This window comes from Echiichthys vipera (genome assembly GCF_963691815.1).
Source record: "Echiichthys vipera genome assembly, chromosome: 4".
NCBI classification, from domain to species: Eukaryota; Metazoa; Chordata; class Actinopteri; order Perciformes; family Trachinidae; genus Echiichthys; species Echiichthys vipera.
The window spans coordinates 28112906-28130472 of record NC_139829.1 but is presented as its reverse complement, the minus strand read 5'-3'; the positions used below and the strand labels follow the sequence as shown (position 1 = coordinate 28130472).

At 41.9% G+C, this 17567-nt stretch overlaps 2 protein-coding genes across 3 annotated transcripts in view; one reads left to right on the top strand and one right to left on the bottom strand.

The window, feature by feature from the left end:
• Positions 1 to 259: 259 nt before the first annotated feature.
• On the top strand, positions 260 to 1237 carry tas2r202 (taste receptor, type 2, member 202; the record flags this gene model as incomplete). The annotated part of the gene is made up of 1 exon (XM_083912799.1): positions 260 to 1237. One exon carries the CDS (start codon positions 260 to 262, stop codon positions 1235 to 1237), a length of 978 nt encoding a protein of 325 aa, XP_083768925.1.
• Positions 1238 to 4964: 3727 nt separating this feature from the next.
• Positions 4965 to 17567, bottom strand: part of dock5 (dedicator of cytokinesis 5) — a 41158-nt gene continuing 28555 nt past the window's right edge. The window contains exons 28-51 of one of the 2 annotated variants that reach the window (XM_083912367.1): positions 17418 to 17516; positions 16946 to 17116; positions 16722 to 16822; positions 16579 to 16637; positions 16168 to 16322; positions 15991 to 16076; positions 15461 to 15617; positions 15270 to 15310; positions 15098 to 15188; positions 14840 to 14959; positions 13959 to 14048; positions 12761 to 12865; positions 12331 to 12472; positions 11693 to 11774; positions 11496 to 11580; positions 11221 to 11307; positions 10946 to 11122; positions 9469 to 9552; positions 9244 to 9381; positions 8840 to 9012; positions 8498 to 8642; positions 7815 to 7974; positions 7502 to 7620; positions 4965 to 7381 (exon numbers count right to left, since the gene is read on the bottom strand). In XM_083912367.1, coding sequence (XP_083768493.1) covers positions 7280 to 7381; positions 7502 to 7620; positions 7815 to 7974; positions 8498 to 8642; positions 8840 to 9012; positions 9244 to 9381; positions 9469 to 9552; positions 10946 to 11122; positions 11221 to 11307; positions 11496 to 11580; positions 11693 to 11774; positions 12331 to 12472; positions 12761 to 12865; positions 13959 to 14048; positions 14840 to 14959; positions 15098 to 15188; positions 15270 to 15310; positions 15461 to 15617; positions 15991 to 16076; positions 16168 to 16322; positions 16579 to 16637; positions 16722 to 16822; positions 16946 to 17116; positions 17418 to 17516 — 2769 coding nt within the window. In that variant the 3' untranslated portion in view covers positions 4965 to 7279. The remainder of the gene's footprint in view (positions 7382 to 7501; positions 7621 to 7814; positions 7975 to 8497; positions 8643 to 8839; positions 9013 to 9243; positions 9382 to 9468; positions 9553 to 10945; positions 11123 to 11220; positions 11308 to 11495; positions 11581 to 11692; positions 11775 to 12330; positions 12473 to 12760; positions 12866 to 13958; positions 14049 to 14839; positions 14960 to 15097; positions 15189 to 15269; positions 15311 to 15460; positions 15618 to 15990; positions 16077 to 16167; positions 16323 to 16578; positions 16638 to 16721; positions 16823 to 16945; positions 17117 to 17417; positions 17517 to 17567) is intronic. The other variant, XM_083912368.1, reaches the window with a different exon arrangement.

Below are 17567 nucleotides of genomic sequence, written 5' to 3'. Positions count from 1 at the left end.
TTTCAGAAGCTAAATGTGTGACTCTTTTCCCCAGGCTCCACTGACAAACTGTGACTGAATCCGAAATGAAGAATACTCTGGTTTGGAGTTTGTGTGTTCATAATATTTTTTGCCTTCTTGTAATCTCTTTGAACACAGAGCAAAAACAAAACACTTCAGAACCCCACACAGACTGCTGAGTGCCTCATAGAGGAATAAAGATTACGTCGTTCTCATAAAGGTTTCCGCTGCTGATGAGTCTGGAGTTAAAAATCTCATTATGTATGTTGCATATAAATTGGCCCTCTGGGTGTTGACGGGTCTGTTGGCCATCACGACTGTCTTCTTTAACGTCTACATCTTCCTGATGAGCCTGTGGAACTACAAGCAGAAAAAGAAGCGGAGCCCCAGTGAAACCATCGTCCTGGCTCTGTCGGTGGCCAGCGTGGCTCACCAGCTGGTCTGTTACTTCTGGATGACCATGGATGAGGTGGACAATAAGTGCCGCATCAGTGAGATAGCTTACACTGTCATGCTGCTGGTAATCTTCAGCCTCAAGTACACCATCATGTGGGACACCAGCTTTCTCACTTTCTACTACAGCACCAAGCTGGTGAACACACCCAATCAGTGCTACACCCACATCCAGGCCACCATCCTCAAGCATGTGACTTTGGCTGTGTTTCTCATCCCTCTGTGCGGACTGGGCACCTGTATGCCGATGTTGGCTGTGTTTCACTCTGACAACATCACCGTAGAGAACAGAGACTGCGGGGTTTTAATGCCAGACACCACTCCTGGCAAGGTCTACGAAGCCATGTATCTGATCATAGCTGATGTGCTGCCAGGGGTGGTCATGGTGAAATGCTGCATCTCCATCTCCGTTCACCTGGCCATCCATCTCCGACACATGAAAGCCAGCACCAACGGAGCCCATGGGCCCAAGCTGGGCTCTCAGATGAGAGTGATCCAGATGGCTTTATCTCTAGTGGCCACCTTCATCCTCTTCCTCGTGATCGACCTATACGTCAACTACCAGATTTCGGTGAACCACGAGAACATCATCATGCTCACATTCTTCTTCACGTCCATTTACACGACTGTCACCGCTGTGGTGCTGATCTATGGGAAGAAGACTTTCTGGAAAGCTCTGATACACGAATTTAATGTCAGCTTGGATGAATATCCGTGTTTGTCGTGTTTGAAGGTCCCTGAACAAAAGGTCAAAACCAAAACTGCTGCAAAAGTTAAAACCTGAGAAGACGACTTGCTTCTCACTGGAGGTTTGTCATGCTGAAATCAGTTGTTCATTAACTGAACTAAAAAACTAGAAAACTTTGAGGTAACGTATTCTTTTGTCTTTGCTATTCGGTTTCAGTCATGACTACTGCCCCGCTTTATCCCCATTCATTACAATTTCTTGCAACAATAAGGTGTTTTAAGAGCTTTCCAAGTGATGCACAGAACCAGCGGCCAGGTAACCCACTTTCCATCCAAATCACACGCTCATCTCTCTGCACCTATTAATATTTCAGTAGAACAAATAATAGCGGGGCCTGTAAAATAGATCCCCAGGCATGGTTTCCTGGACATGATGTAACTTCGTACCCATCTAAAAATGTTAAAAAATACATGTAACTGTGGGTATATACTGAGACTATATAGAGAATATTAATAAAACAAGAAAGTAAGCACAGCCTGAGTTCATTTTATTTTTTATTTAATCACAGCAGATTTAAGAGTTTGTTCTCAGTCAGGTTGCAGATCATTTAGGTTGTGCATGGGGACAACAGGAGCCTGCTTGTCAGCGAAGGCTTGCCAAACTCTTGCAACGTTTTTGGGAAAACCTAAAATAAACTTAATGGGGAAAAGCATTTATAATCGCCGCCTTCTCTGTTCATTGGTCCTAAACAGAAGTGTGCACGCCAGAACCCGACAGCTCCCAGGTGTGATTGTGTGTAACGACATCTCTGTGTGTGGGTGTGAAGCTGGGCGTTCCAGAAAAGTGTGGTCATGCCCAGCAAACCTACCAAGTGTAAATAAGGATTTAAAAAAGGCAGCAGCAGCAGACCTCTTTGCAATGCTCCAATAGTTCACACCCCCTGGCATCACCAAGTGAGGTTCAAAACTGAGATACAATAGTGCAGCTAATCCCACTCCACACAGACGCTCAGGATCCCTCCTGCAGCTAAATGGACAAAGTAAGAAAGGGCATATCTTCCTTTGATGCCACGGCGTTAAGGCGTACCAAGAACTTTGGCTTCCCTCCCATCCACTGTCTTTTTCTCCCTGTTAGAGGGTATTGGCACGACAGGAGCAAAAACAGCTCAATATGATAAAATTCTGGCCAATACAGATGCAATACTCAATAATGTAATACAAAACAATAATAGCATTCTCTATTCTTTAAGAGATGACAATGATGTAGGAAGTATTGAGATCCTCTACATATTTAGTGTCAATACAACGATGTAAAAATAGTCTATTACAAGTAAAGGTTTTGCATTCAAAATGTCTCCCCTGTCATTGACATCATAGATTGTTAAATGTCCCGTTTTTGTATTTATTACAAAGCAGCTCAAGGTGCTATGTAAATACTCGGAGAGCATCTACATGTTCAACACACAGAGAAATGCACACGGCCCGTAATCATAAACTGTGTCTTTAAACTGGCCATCAGGACTTTTGTGTGGTTGTGATGTCACTACTATACAATACACAAGATCAAAGTTAGTTGCTTTTTTTCTGAAATGTTGTTGTTTTTTATTGTTCAGAGTAAAAATAGAGAATCTCTGGAAAAACCTTGACAACAAAGTAATGTCTAAGAAACCCACTACAGTGACTGAACTGTGGAGGAGACCGAAGAAGAACGGACCTAGATCAAACCAGAGCAGTGTGAGGAACTAGTGATGTCCTGTGGGTGCAGATGTGCTGAAGTCATTCAAAGCTGTGGCCTCTGCACTTCCTGTTCATTTTTGAATCCTATAGAAGAAAACACTGTTTAAATCTTCTCTTCTAACACAATGGTTAAATGTTCTATAATTTTACTCACCGTTTTTTCCCCCACAAAATAAAGGTTTTTGTTGAAGTACCTTGGTTATTTAAAAAAAAAACATGCTCGTACAGTAGTGGTATAGTAGTATTTAGTGCTATCCAATTCTGAACAATGAAAAACGGAGGGTGAATACGGTTGTATTCAGACACACAGTACGATAACGTAAATTCAACATAAAGTTCAAGGTTCTAGTAGAAACCCAAAAACTCAAGTATTCACCTGAAAATGAGCAGAATAATAATACTACTTTTAATACTTTTAATACCGTTTAATTCATGTATAAGCATTATTTTACTCTTTACTCTACTCAAAGGACAAGCTTAAAAAGATCGGGTCCACTGGTTTAATCTATAACAATTTATTGTATTGAATATCATTTATATGTATCATGTACAATGATTTGCAAATCCTTTTCAACCCTAAAATCAATTGAATACACTACAAAGACAAGATATTTAATATTTAAACTAAAACTTTTTGGGGAAATATACACTCATTTTGAATGTGATGCCTGCAACTCGTTCCAAAAAAGCTGGAAATGCAAACAGGAATGCTCAAAAACCACCTGTTTTGAACAACAGGTTACCTGGAAACAGGTTAAGTGGCATCCCTGAAAGGCTCAGTTGTTCCCTAGCAGTGCTGGGGCGAGGTTCACCACTTTGTGAACTGCGTGATAAAGTAGTCCCAACAGTTTAAGATCAACGTTTGAACATTAAATAGCTTGCCTTTGTAGTGTATTCAATTGGATATAGGTTGAAAACGATTTGCAAATCACTGTATTCTGTTTTTATTTATGTTTTGCTAACGTCCAAACTTCATTGGAATTGGGGTTGTAAATCTGACCATTACCCTCTGAATTAAGTTGCATAACATTGAAATAGGTGGTGTGGTGGTTAGCACTGATGTCTCACAGCAAGAGGATTGCTGATTCAGGTCTGGGCTGGGACCCTTCTGTGTGGAGTTTGCATGGTCTCCCTGTGTGTGCATGGGTTTTCTACAGGTTGAAGATGAATGAACGAACAAGAAAACCACCTCAGAATTGTGCTTTAGTACTGGATTTGAGTACATTTCCCTAGTTCTGTTCCACCACTGTAAAATGACATTTAAAGTGCGGCTTTCTGCTGGGATAATATTTCCCTCTGCTTTCCACCGTGTTTGTTTGAATCTCAAGGTAATGGAGGTTCTGCGTATGACCTCTGATTCCATAACAACTCAAAGTTAGGCACAGATGTGTCAGTGGCATATTGTCAGTTGTGAGAAGCCTGGAAAAATGTCTGTACATGAAAGGAACGAGACCATTGTGATTGATTTCCTCAGTTTCTATACGGCATGAAGCTGTAAACATGTCTACAGTACGGAGATTGTTTCCATGGAGATGTTCCTGTGAATCCAGCCAAACCTGGCAGTTGCAACGCTGCTCTCCTTGCATCGGTGAACATCACTTCAAATGGTTATTGCTCCTGAGACTTTCAGGGAGTGATATCCCATACTTCACTATCTGACAGGAAGGAACAGGCCATTAGCACTCCAGATTAGTAAGACCAGCACCCATCACAAAACTACTATAAACAGCCCATACCCCCCCCCCCCCCCCCGCAGACAGCCTCCCCAGATGCTGCCTTTTTAGCTCCTACATCAGCGTGTGCTAAAAAGGTCTCATTTCCCGACACCTACTGTAATTGTATTTGAAATACATAAATCCCCAGTTCTGTGCCAATTTGTTAGATATTTTGAACATGAATGGGTAATTTTTCACACCATTAGCAGCGTCCAAATAACCGTCTGTGTGCGTGCCAAGTTCCTAGTGAGGGCACAGCGAGCAATCTGTATTCACTGTTTGACAGGATTGGGGTTAAATGATGGAGAAGATGCCTTTCTATACAATGTCACCCAAAAAAAATAGGAGTTTGCTGCTTTCAATAAGTCTTTATTTGTTCAGTCAACAACAGCTGGTTCATAAAAAAGATTACATATCTTATATGTATATAAGACGTGCAACATTATCATTATATATCTCTTTGTTTGTATAAAACGTATTCGATGCTAGTTTGGAAATGTGAAATGTACAATTAAGTAGTGAATCCCTTGTAAAAAAAAAAGAAATGTAAGATTTAAAAACAAAACTAAAATACTGGCAACTTAATTACCGATTTAATTTAATCATTTTCAAGACACCTTATGCGTACATTTACCACTCTGAAGGCACTATATTGCTTCATTTAAAAGATTTAATCAGCGCACATTGAAGCGGAATGTCGAAATTAGACTCAATTTACGCTGCATAAAGATAAACTATTGCTGTGCACTCTAGGTGTGCAAAACAATGAGAATATTAAAGTTCAATGAACAGCAATAATTGAAATTTCAATAATGATTAGATAAAAAAAAAAAAACTCTGCTGGCAGCTGAAATATAAAACTTAAGTGAACTTCAAAGGCATTTATGCTTGTACCATAGAGCACTTGGCGTTCTTTAAAGAACCCGTAGGACATTTTGCGAGGCACTCTTATTAAAGGTAATTTCACACAGGCTGCTTTGTCTGGGCAGGTGTGCACACAGTTGTCAGACTCAGGTGAAGACCAAAGCAAGAGGGCGGTCTTGGTCGGGTCCCAAACAAACGCTGGAGCAGCTCATGTGTTTGGAACGTGGTCCAACCTGGATCCGACCCAACTACCCAGCAGGTTTGCGCTGAATGGCTCCCGTAGCTGGGTGTGATTTTCCATTCTATTATGCAGCAGAGCTCGCAAGGTATAGCAGCTTGTGTAGCAGCTGCTAGCTAGTTTCTTTTACAGAAACATGCACTAGTCCAGGACACACACACACACACAGTACCTTCCTGTATTTACTTTCTTGCTACCGTCCCAGACACATTGGATGAATGAGCGGAGTGAACGTTCTCATGTGGTGTGTAGTAATGCACTTTGGCTTGCTTGGACTTTTCTGTGTGAATAGAAACCAGGGGGAAAAAACTCAAAGGTTTTGATCAACTGACCTGAATCAGAGCAACTTTAGGCGCAAAAACACCCTTACTTTCTTGGCGAGAGTTGGATGAGAAGATCAATACCACTCTCAAATCTGTACGGCTAATATGTAGCCGTAGCTAGCCCCCAGTTGGCTTAACTTAAAGACTGGAAACAAGGGGGAAAAGCCAGCCTGACTGTGTGAAACTGCAAATAAACCCTCATAAAACTACAAAGTGTCATATAAGAACAAGTTAATTATTGAGCATCAGTGCTGTTTTTTTAATCCTTAAAAGAGAGCCAGACTAGCTGCTCTCTGTTTCCAGTCTTTATGCTTAGATAAGCTAAGCTAAGCTAAGCTAAGCTAAACAGCTGCTGGCTCAGCTATATATTTATCATACAGATATGAGAGTGTATCAATCTTCTCATCTGACTCTCAGCAAGACAATATATGTTCCCCAAAATGTCAAACTATCCCTTTAAGGAAAAAAAAACGTGCTTCCACTGAACACCAACAACAGCGTGGTGCGGTTTTGAAGCATCGGTTACAGTTTTCAGTTCATCATAAACTATCTAAACAAATGCATATACTGCAACACATTCATTAATGCCATCCAGTGTCTCAAAATCATTGTGGTTTTGGGGAAATGGGTTTGATCGTATTACTGAACACCATCAATCAGACACAAAACAAGTACATTTCAAACTAACAGTTACATTCTGTACATTATATTCCCTGCTCTTGATCAAGTGTGACGTGTGTCTAATGCAGCTTGTTCTTGTTCAAATATGGAATGGCGGTAAACAGCTCAGGGGAAAAGAAGTCATCCAGTGTCACTCCAGCACATAAAAGCTAAATATTACATTGCAGCATTGGTCATTCATTTTCCCTGCGATAAAGTCTGTACAACACACTGACTTTTCTTTAAAAAACAACATGTATTCACTGTTTCATTACCTCTTAAAAAAAACCATCAAAGGCTGCAGTGACCTTATGTACCCAAAATCATACATCCATTTTTGCACAGTAGTACCCTCTTACAACAATACCCCCACACATATTCTACCTTGAGGCTTAAAAACATCGACTAAAACTTGAGAACAGACTGCTTGGAATTATTAGCGACTTGCATCAGAGAGACTTTTCTTTCCCGTTGAAAATCTTGCCGTGTAGATGGTCCTGCATTGGTACCCTACTGTGGCGTTCCCACAATTGAGCCTGTGCTTTCATCACAGCCAAATCAGGGAATTAGTGAAACTTTAAAGCCAGTGCGTAGGTGTAAACTTAGTGGGGGGTGTGCTCATATGTGGGGAACATCGACTTCCGTGTTTTGGGGGGCGGCGGAGGAGGCTTGCTCTCAATTTTCATCGGTAGCGGTGGAGTGAACTGAGGAGAAAAGGGTTCACGTTAGGACTTCAAATAAAAATAAAAACAGAATATTTTAGCGTTTACATGTCATTAAATATGCATTAGTGAGGGGATGCTATTTTCTCCAAGCAGCTGTACCTCTGAAGAGAACCCGGGGTTGTCAATCTCGTGCGGGTGTTTCTTCGGTGGCATGGGTGGGGGGGTCCCTGGGGTGTCAATGGTATTGACATTATTGTCGCTGAAAAGCGATGAATTACCTACCACAGGAGGGAAGAAAGAAGAGCATCTGTGAATGTGTGTGTGTGACCTGATTAGTGCTATAGACTAGAAAGTGCTTACACACAGGCTAGTATGGTATTCTTTCGTTTCTGTATGCAAGGCATATTTTTAAGAGAAGATAAGATGATGACTTGCAGTGCGGTGTTGTTCAGAGCACTAGTTTGCTACTTACTGTGGCTGCGTGGTGTGCGAGGTGTGTGTGGAGACGCAGGTAGCGGGCTGAGAGGGTTAGAAAAGCTGAGCTGGGATGAAACACCCGGGAACAGGGAGATGGTAAGTCGTCTGTCTCCAAATTGTAAACTCTTGGGTCTCTGCTGCTTCTCTGGAGGAGTCTGGAATAAACACCAAGAACAAGGTTAATAGGCTTCCATGTAAAACAGGTAAGCATAATGAAGCTAGCCCCAATTCAAAATGCAGTTAAAGACACACAATACTAGGATGGCAGGGACTAGTTCACAGCTTATATGATCAGCTGAATTAGTGGAAGCTGGTTGTGTCACGGAAATGAAAAAAGTAGAACAAATACATAGAGAAAGATTGTGATTGGTCAATTACAGCATTCTACAGTCTGATATTTCTGAATAACAGACCGTTGCTATAGACGCTGTTCTGATCAAACACTCTGGAGGACCATTTTTCCGTCAAGTCATTTACAATCAATATTTTTAGCGGTGTAATAAGGGGGATAATGTAGAGAGAGAGGGTCATTACTGCAAATCAAACCCCTTCAGGGTGATTAAAGACTGCAGCACGGTGCATCAACGTCTGGTTTCTAATTTGCAATAATGACCAGCTCGCTCTGCGTTATCCCTTAGCTACATAGCACCTGAACATACAGTACCTATATAACCTTACCTCATCTGCATCGGACTGCCTCTCCAGTAGGACCTGGGATTTGCTCACGCTCCATTCCTTCCTGTTCTTTCGAGCAATCCTGTTGTCCTCCTCCGAGCGGGACAACACAGAGGCCCTGCGATCGCTGGGACGGGACAACAAGGAACTGCTTGTGAATAATCAGGGGCACAGAAAGAGACGCAGAAAGATGTACAATCACAAAGACAGTTTGGACTTGAACGAAGACAAACATCAGTGTTTGAAGTTTCAGTCTCTGTCGCGATGGCAACACAATGTCAGACAAAACCAAACAAGGGGAAATAAGGAAGACAAAAGGAAGCAGGGAGAGGATGCGGGACTGACTCTTGGGAGGAAATGCAGGAGGGTCCATCTGAGGATGCGGAGCCGCTTGAGAGGCCTGAGGAGGCGTTGGAGAGGGTTGAGACAGTAGACATGCGACGCAGGGTGGAGGACAGGATGTAGGGCATCACTACGGAGCCCACGCGACTCTTCTTCCTCTCAGTGAGAGAGCAGGGCTGGGACACACAAATGGGATTAAGCATCATCGGGGAATCTTGGCAGGGGAGGAGCACAATGACAGGCAAAACTCAGGTCGCTATGGGCTGGCTAAAGGAAGATTTATGGACCTGTACTAATATAACGTACGCTCTGCTTGGAATGAGAAGCATTTGATAGGAAGGCAAGAGGGCCAATAGCTTAAGTTGGCACCCTCTTACATTAAATTGAGTTTGGGACTGGCAACGCACCAAGGTTATGACGCCATAATGCTTCTCCACTTTCTCCCGAAGGTCTTGGAAGCAAGTAACCAGACGGTTGTGTAAGGGCTTCAGCTGCTCTGTCGTCTTCTCCCCGTGGATGCGAATCCCATCTGCCAAGAGAGGGATCTAGGGGGGAAGATGGGCACTTAAGTATTACCAAACATGTTCTGCTCTGCAGCCAGTGTCAATGACAATGATGGCAGAAGGATTCACCTGCAGGGCAATGAGCTGTTTAAGGACCTCAATGCGCTCGTGGTCCTCTGGGTGCTCTTGCATGTAGGTGTCTGTGAAGAATGCCTACAGAGGATGAGAACGGCAGCTTTTTAAAGAAACTCTTTGAATGCAGCTGCAAGCAACAATGAACAGTTTTCCGCAGCATGACAAAGAGGCCACGGCAGCTCCCTTATGAATAAAACTTTGTAGCTCAAAACAGGCTCAAGGCCAGCAGGATCCCGTGTTAAGGGGGGACGCTACAGTTGAATAGGCCAAAGTTACCATCATGACAGTTCCACAGTTGATCCACAGAGTGACATTAAGACAATTACTTTGGATTACAGGTTTTCTGGAAATGTTGCATTAACTTATTGAATATGTGCTAATTTGCATACATTTCTAAAACAGAAATGCGAACATTAGATGAAACCCTGTTCAAAATTCTCTTTAGACTCCCGTCAAAGGTTTTATACAGAGGGAATTTTGGATAACTCTTTTTTTTTTTTATCGCGCCATGATTTAGAAAATTCTGTCAACCAACATAAAAATGGAATACAATGTTATACAAATCAGGCTATGAATGATACATGAATAAACCCCTCTGTAAAATCCTTCAGAACAGCGATCGGTATGAAACATAGATGGAGCGTTAGGTAAGTGTCACTGAATGGAAGATTTATTTTATTTTCATCATTTCTATCTTTGTGAGGACACTCATTGACGTAAGTCCCAGCCCCTTACCCTAACCTTGACTATCACAACTAAACGCCCAACCCTAACTCTTATCCTAACGTGTGGACCGCCCAAAATGTCCTCACCTTCCAAAAATGTCCTTAATCTGTAGTGAAAATGTACTCACTCACTCACTCACTCACTCACTCACTCACTCACTCACTCACTCACTCACTCACTCACTCACTCACTCACTCACTCACTCACTCACTCACTCACTCACTCACTCACTCACTCACTCACTCACTCACTCACTCACTCACTCACTCACTCACTCACTCACTCACTCACTCACTCAAAGCATACTGAACTGAATTGAAAAAACGGTATGTATTGTTAAAATCTCATAATACATAGAAGACTTTTTATGGACGCATAATAGCCCAAAAACTCAAAATTAACTAGTGCATGAAAAAACAATGTTTTTGCCTGTAGTGTTTTGCCCTGAACAAAAGAGAATTTATAAATGTACAAAATGTTAATGTTTAGTTGTATAATTTATCTGTTATTAGTGTAGTCTGGCCAAGTTTGACATCAGTGTATTCTTTTCCAGATGAATTACTTTTGAGCCAAGTGTGCACACAACCTGAACCAGATTCAGCAGCTCAAATCTAACAAAGACAATACAGCAATACAGAGGTAGACAGACAGTGGCACACTTTTGGGGGGCTCTGTACTCTTACCCTCTGTCTGTGTTCTGTTTATCTGTGCACTCTTGTCTTGTTCAAAAAAAAAAAAGTCAAACCTTCTCATAGTTGGAGAATCCGCCCATGACAGCTGGGTCAACAATGCCACTGAGCATCATGGACAGTGGGTTGATGGACAGTGAGCGATCGCAGTCTTGCTGCTGGACGAGGTTGCTCAGCTTTTCATTGGCCATCTCCATGGTCTCTACGGCGTTCTGCAGAGGACTGATCTCCTCCTGCACATTAGGAGAATTACATTAAGAATTGGGTGCATTTTTAAAATTGAGAGACACTGAAAAAAACATGAAGTTTGAGCATTAAGATGGCTTCTTACCACTGAGACAGATTTGACTTCAAACCATTTCAGAATCCCCGGGAAGCGATAGGCTGTAATGTATGTTGTTCTCTCGATCCACATGGTCTGTCAGGCAAAATAAATATCGATAAAATATTAAAGGGTGACGTTTTAATGCCTTTATTAATCTTCAGAGTGAGGAACGCGCTGACACAGGATTGTTTATGCCTTTTTATTTATTTATGGGTATTGTGTATATATGCTTACACATATCAGTTCATTATTTTTTTTAAGTAAAAAAACAAAATGCTCACTGCAAATTCATTGTCGGGGTCCTTTTCACCTTTCCTAAAGGGCCTGGAATACTGGAACTGGTCCACTTCATTGGTTCTGTAATAGCTGCAAAAGAACAGGGAAGAGCAGCGGTGAGTTAGCAGTTAAGACCCGAGAACGATAAATCCCAAGGTATTCACAAGACCATAAATCAGCCTTTAAGTGTTCTCTTACTCACTTTAATATCTGCTCTGGAACCCCCTTGTCTTTAAACTGGTGCGGCATAGTGAGAACAGGCTTGACAGTAAAGCTCTGGATGTCTGTGAGGTTCAGCTGAGGATAAGACTGGGAACAGAGTGGAGGCTGACAAAGCAAAGTTGCCTTGAATGAGATTACTATTTTGAAATCTGTAACCGTCAAACAGGTTTACAGCCATGCTAGCAGATCGGTGAGCTGAAGGCTGACGTCAGCATGCAAACACGCTCAACATGTTCATGACTGCAGTGTAGTGTGTTGTTATTTGCATGCTAAAAGCGATAAACAAAGTACATGTGAGGCTGATGAGCACGTTATCAGTTTGCATGATTTAGTCATGAATCAAAGTATCAGATACATTTGAACAGGGTTCCCACTCCTTTTTATAAGTCAAATTCATGGATTTTCAAGGATTTCGAAGACCCGATGATAAAACGAGATGAAAAGTTACGGGTAAGCAATTTTAATAATTCATCCTGAGGGGTACATCAATTATTGTGTGAACACAATTTTTGGCAATGCATCTAATAGGGAGTTGAGATATTTCACAAAAAACCCAAATTGTCACTTCCCTTGAGCGATGTTCCTAAAAACATATGTCTTAATATTATATAAGGATACGCTGTCCAGGTGAGTTGCTGATGTCGTCTCCGGGGGGCGCTGTGCTGTTCATCCGTACTGCGTTGGGGAACTGAGAGAGCAGCTTCAAGCTGAAGTCTTCCAGCCACTCATATTCCTTGCCTCGGTAGATGAACATCTTGTTCTGCAGCAGAAAATGCCAGTGTGAAAGCGCAACCAATGAAACTCAATAAAAAGCTTGAATTATGATGGGGCTTATTATCCATAATGTGAGAGTTGTGCTCGTACAATGCCGTGACAGAACTGTAATACTCTGACATTCTCTTGTGTCATCAAAAAGCCAATAACCTTTATCGACGTTGCTGTACATTACCCCGCAAAATCTTTCAAAAAGCCCGATCACTGCATGAGCACGGCACATGATGGTTTCTCCAAGTCTTTATTTATTGAAATAGGTAATCATTTTTCTTACCCTGAGGAAAGAAGGGAATCCAAGGCCATAATATCCCACAGCAAAGTACTCGGGCTGGGGCCGCATCGCGTGCATTATATTTTCATAGAACTGGGCTTGTTTTTTCTGTGAGAACAAAGGAGACGGTGAGACTGCAGTGCGTACACAGTATGTTGTAATTAGTGGTTACAAAATAAAAGCATTCACAATAAATTAATTGCAATGACATCATCAAAAGAAAAATATGGTCATTGTCTTTCTTTTTAATGTCATTATAAAAAAAAGATGAATGGAGCGCGCACACACACAACACTGAGAGACATCATAATAGATTCTTCATAATTGATTATAACTCTGAGTGGAAATCAGAAGAGTCAACTTTTAGAATAATAACAAACTGTCATGTTTATACAAACTGTCACTATATCCTGACAGCACTACATAAGACAGATAATCTCTGCCTCCACCTGGTGCTCCTAATGGCATCTGCATGATTCTAGCATACTTGTATGGAAACAACCAATCACAGCCGAGGAGTCTTTTACGAATCGCCTGTGACTGCTCGTGAACGGTCATCCAACTGCTGAACTATGGGTGACTGTGACTCAGTGGCAGAATGGGTGGTCCTCCTTTCGAGAGATTGGCAGTTTGATCCCCTGCTTTCCCGGTCCACATGTCGACGTGTCCTTGGGCAAGACACTGAACCCCGAACTGCTCCGCATGGATGTGTAAATGTGGTGTGAATGGTTACATTAGATTAGATGGTATGTAGATGTCCACTGCCATCAGTATGAATGTCTGTGTGAATGGGTGAATGTGACAAACACTGTGAAAGCGCCTTGAGTAGTCAGAAGATTAGAAAGGCGCTATATAAGTACAAGTCCATTTACCATGAACTAGGCAGAGCTGAATCAAGAGTCTGCTACTGTTTTGCTTTTCTCACTTTAGATGCTTTCAGAAACATATAGGATATATAGGACATAGTGACAGTCCGAGCAAATAATAAATTGCAGCTTTAACATACTTATCATATCTCTTCACCATCTCCTTAACCAACTGCCATCAGCTTGGTACAAGCTGGAAAACAAGTTCTGTCCACTATCACTCAGACTAGTTTTAATAATATTAATAATGCATTAACAATATCGGTTTATAGTATTTTGATACTGATGTTCCAATTTGTTTGTGAGGCTTAGTTAAAACAGGCACGTCCTCTTACCAGCAGCTGGCTCAGCTCCATGAAGTCAAACATGTGGATCTCATGCATCTTGGCCAGCTGCTTGCCCAGCTCAATGGCCTTCTCCCACATCTGAGAAGGCATGTGCATCGCTCAGTGAAAATGGGACATAACAAACATAACACGCACATGGGCACAAGCTAGACTTTGCCATCTGGCTCCCACGACTGTCCTCTGTGAAACCCCCACTTCAAGGCTTAGTGGGAAAACAGTTGATCAGTGACAGTGAGAGAATAAAATACTGACACAACACACGGCTTAAGTAACTTCCCCCCCAGTTTCACAATGCCAACTTCTGTGGCTTATTAACACTTTATGCAGAAACAAAAAAGGCATCCTGAACTTACGGCCTCAGGTCACATGCAAAGTAGGTAGGGCCTGACTGATATGCAATTTTTGAGGGAAAATTTGGGTGGGTGTTATAGTGAATTTTTGAACTGGAATGAAAATAGAGTGCGTCCATGTGGTTTTTGCACCAATATGATGATTTCTTGAGAAAAAGCAGCCTTCTGAGTATTGGTACAGTTTCCTAAATAAATAACTAAAGAATATTTAACATATTATTATAAAATATTCATCTCTTCTAGAAATGACCACTGAGAAAAACGGAATAAATTTAAATGTAATAAATAGCTAAATAGTACTGTATGTTAAGTATCAGTCAACTGTTGACCATTTAGATAAAGAATGAATACAAATGAAATAAACAGCTATATGACCCCCTTTCTCAATGACCCCAAGCATCATTTTCTACATTATATGTGCTGTAAAAAAGGGTTGTCATAATGGCACATATTGGACAACATAAATACTGATAGACAATGATATCTCTGTGGCTCTAATGCAGAGCAGTTAATACTCACCTTGCCCTTGTCCAAATAACATATGATCTCTTGGAAGAGCCTCTCTTTCAGCTCCTGTTGGGTCCATACGTGCTTCCCATCTCGAGGTATCAGATGAGGTGCACAGGGTTTGTCTGACCACTAAGGGATGCAAACGATCGTTAATTAACAGTCAGGTGAACATTTGGAAACATAGTGATATAAGCAAGGGTTTAACAGCACAAAAAAAGAAATTCTAATCTAGCGTAAGCCGGAAAAAGGCATTGATGTATGAGAGACCTCCAGTAATTCAGCATGTAGCAGCAGAGTGAAGGATGCCTCTGTGTAGTTCTCACAGTCCAGGTGCAAATCTCGCAGCTTGTACAAGTACCTGGTTACAAGAGCACATTAGTTAGACAGTTAGCCCTGCGCTCCAAGGAGCAGATGTTTCCCGTGTCTCCTTCTGACTCACCGGATGTAAATGTCCTCCCTCTTTTTTTCTTTGTAGAAATTCTGCAAAAGCAAAAAATATCCCCCGCGGGATTATTAAAAGTATTACTGATTCTGATTCAGATAAACTGCACATTTTTTCGCTCAGGTAATTGCTTTATGTACATGCACAAACAGTGTTAACCCTTCTGTAAATAGAGGCCTGGGGCGTACCAGGACGTTGACAGTGCAGCTCATGCGGTGCTCAGGACTTTCGTCGTGTGTGATGGTGCGGTACGCCAGGAGATTCTCCAGCAGGCTGCTCAGTAGCAGAGCCAGCTCCTCTCCTGACTGTGACAGGTATCTGTGGCGTCTGCAGTGCTCCAGCAACCTGCACATACAAACAAACGCTTTAGCTGTAAAGAGTCATTTCTAGGTTATCAGGTAGCCAAAGCCTGCCTTTCCTTTTCCTTCTGATGAGCGCATTATAATCTGTTTTTACAATTCTCTGAGCGCGTACATTCAGTCCCCGGGGGGTTTCTATTGATAAGAGGTTGCTTACAATTCTAACAGGCGGTCTTGTCCTTCTGGCACCGTGAGGACTTTTTCAAAAACACAATCATAAATGTCTTTGTTGAATTTGAGAAGTGTCAATGTGAATTCCCTATCACACAGATATGGATTCTTGATTGGTGTGGTGTACTACTTAAACAACTTTGAGACAAAAATAAACTTTTTCTGTTTAATCCGCTCCTCTGTCTTACGTTTTCTCCAGCAGGACTTTGTACTGCTCATCCCCTCGCCCTCCTTCTACCTCTTGATCCAATTTTGTTATCAGCTCGTTCTCAAACTGCAACGATAAGACAAAAATTTGACACACCATCATACACGTGAAAAGAAAAAAAGAAAAAAGAAAAACACAACTTGTAAATGCTCATTACCGTTTCAAACGTGCGTCCGGGGCTGAAGTTGTGCTCACACTGCATCATATCAAAGAAGATGGGAATGGTGGCTTTTCTCAGTTCGGGCTCAGGCACCAATGTGACCTCCAGAATGGGTCCGACCATGGCCGGGATGAACTTCATTTTCTGGGGGCCTGAGGGACAACGAAATATTATCACGCAGAAATATCATAGTGTGATTGAAGAAGGCAATAAGCTGCATCATCGTTTCTCAACAAACTGAGGACAAATCTAATAATGTGGCAAACATTACAACAACACACTGTGAAACTGCACAATATAAAAAAATATTGTCTTGTTAGTCCTGTTGCATTACTGACAGGCACTGAATAAACAACGGCACACACTCTATGCTAATAGCAGCATTATCAGATGGTGCAAAATACTCACCGAGATTGTACCACATATCTCTGATCTTAAACCCAATCGTTTTCCTCATGTCTCCATATCTGTGGTGAATTTATATCAAAGGACTGTTAAATGAAGATTTCTCTGTTTAAATGATCATTCTGATGAATTGCAAATGATCTCACTTGTTCAGTATCTTATTTCGTTTCTCTTGAGAGAAGGATTCCAGCTGCAGTGTCTTGTGGGTGAGGAACGCCACGGTCAAATGAAAGTAGTTATTCCACAGCTGCGAGGGGAGCAGGGTTTTCAAATATTAATACCATAATTACCTTCTCATAACACCAGCTTTTGATTTTGTGTTAAATAAGAAATGTAACCTCTACCCAGGCGAGGGAGGACAAAGACACACCTGGAGTTCGAAATGCGCCTGGTCCAAGAAATACATGTTGAGGACGTCCGAGTACTGGTTGATGGCCCTCAGGAAGACCTGCATCTGCACCAGGTTCATGACCATCCAGTCAGCGGGGAAGACGTCTCCCATGAGGTCCTTAAACATGATGAATGTCTCCATGAGGAAGTCCTGAGGAAAGCAGAGGAATTCAATCTTTACTCCAAGTGTAAAGACACTGTCACTTTAAAAGTAATATTCAAACCAAGCAAATCCAAAGCAGCACTGCCACATGTCAGGCACACATAATGCTCCCATGGCATAATGGAGACCCACCGACATCCTCATCACACCCGTCCGATCCATTGTACGAAATGTCTATAATCAATATTCCCTTAAGGAGCAGTAAGTGGCCGGGCTGGTTTAATGTGCGTTATTGATGAGATGTTTCAGGACTAGATGTAGCCAGCAGGGGAGGAACCATGACACTTACGACGATATCCTGTCTCGTCTTGAAGGTGCTGATGTAGTGTGCATAATGCATGTCATCCATTTGCTTCAGGATGGCCGTCATGCAGGCAAGGTAGTGGCCCTGTCGCGGGGAAGTCAACCATTACTCACATGATTTCACTGTAATCAATTC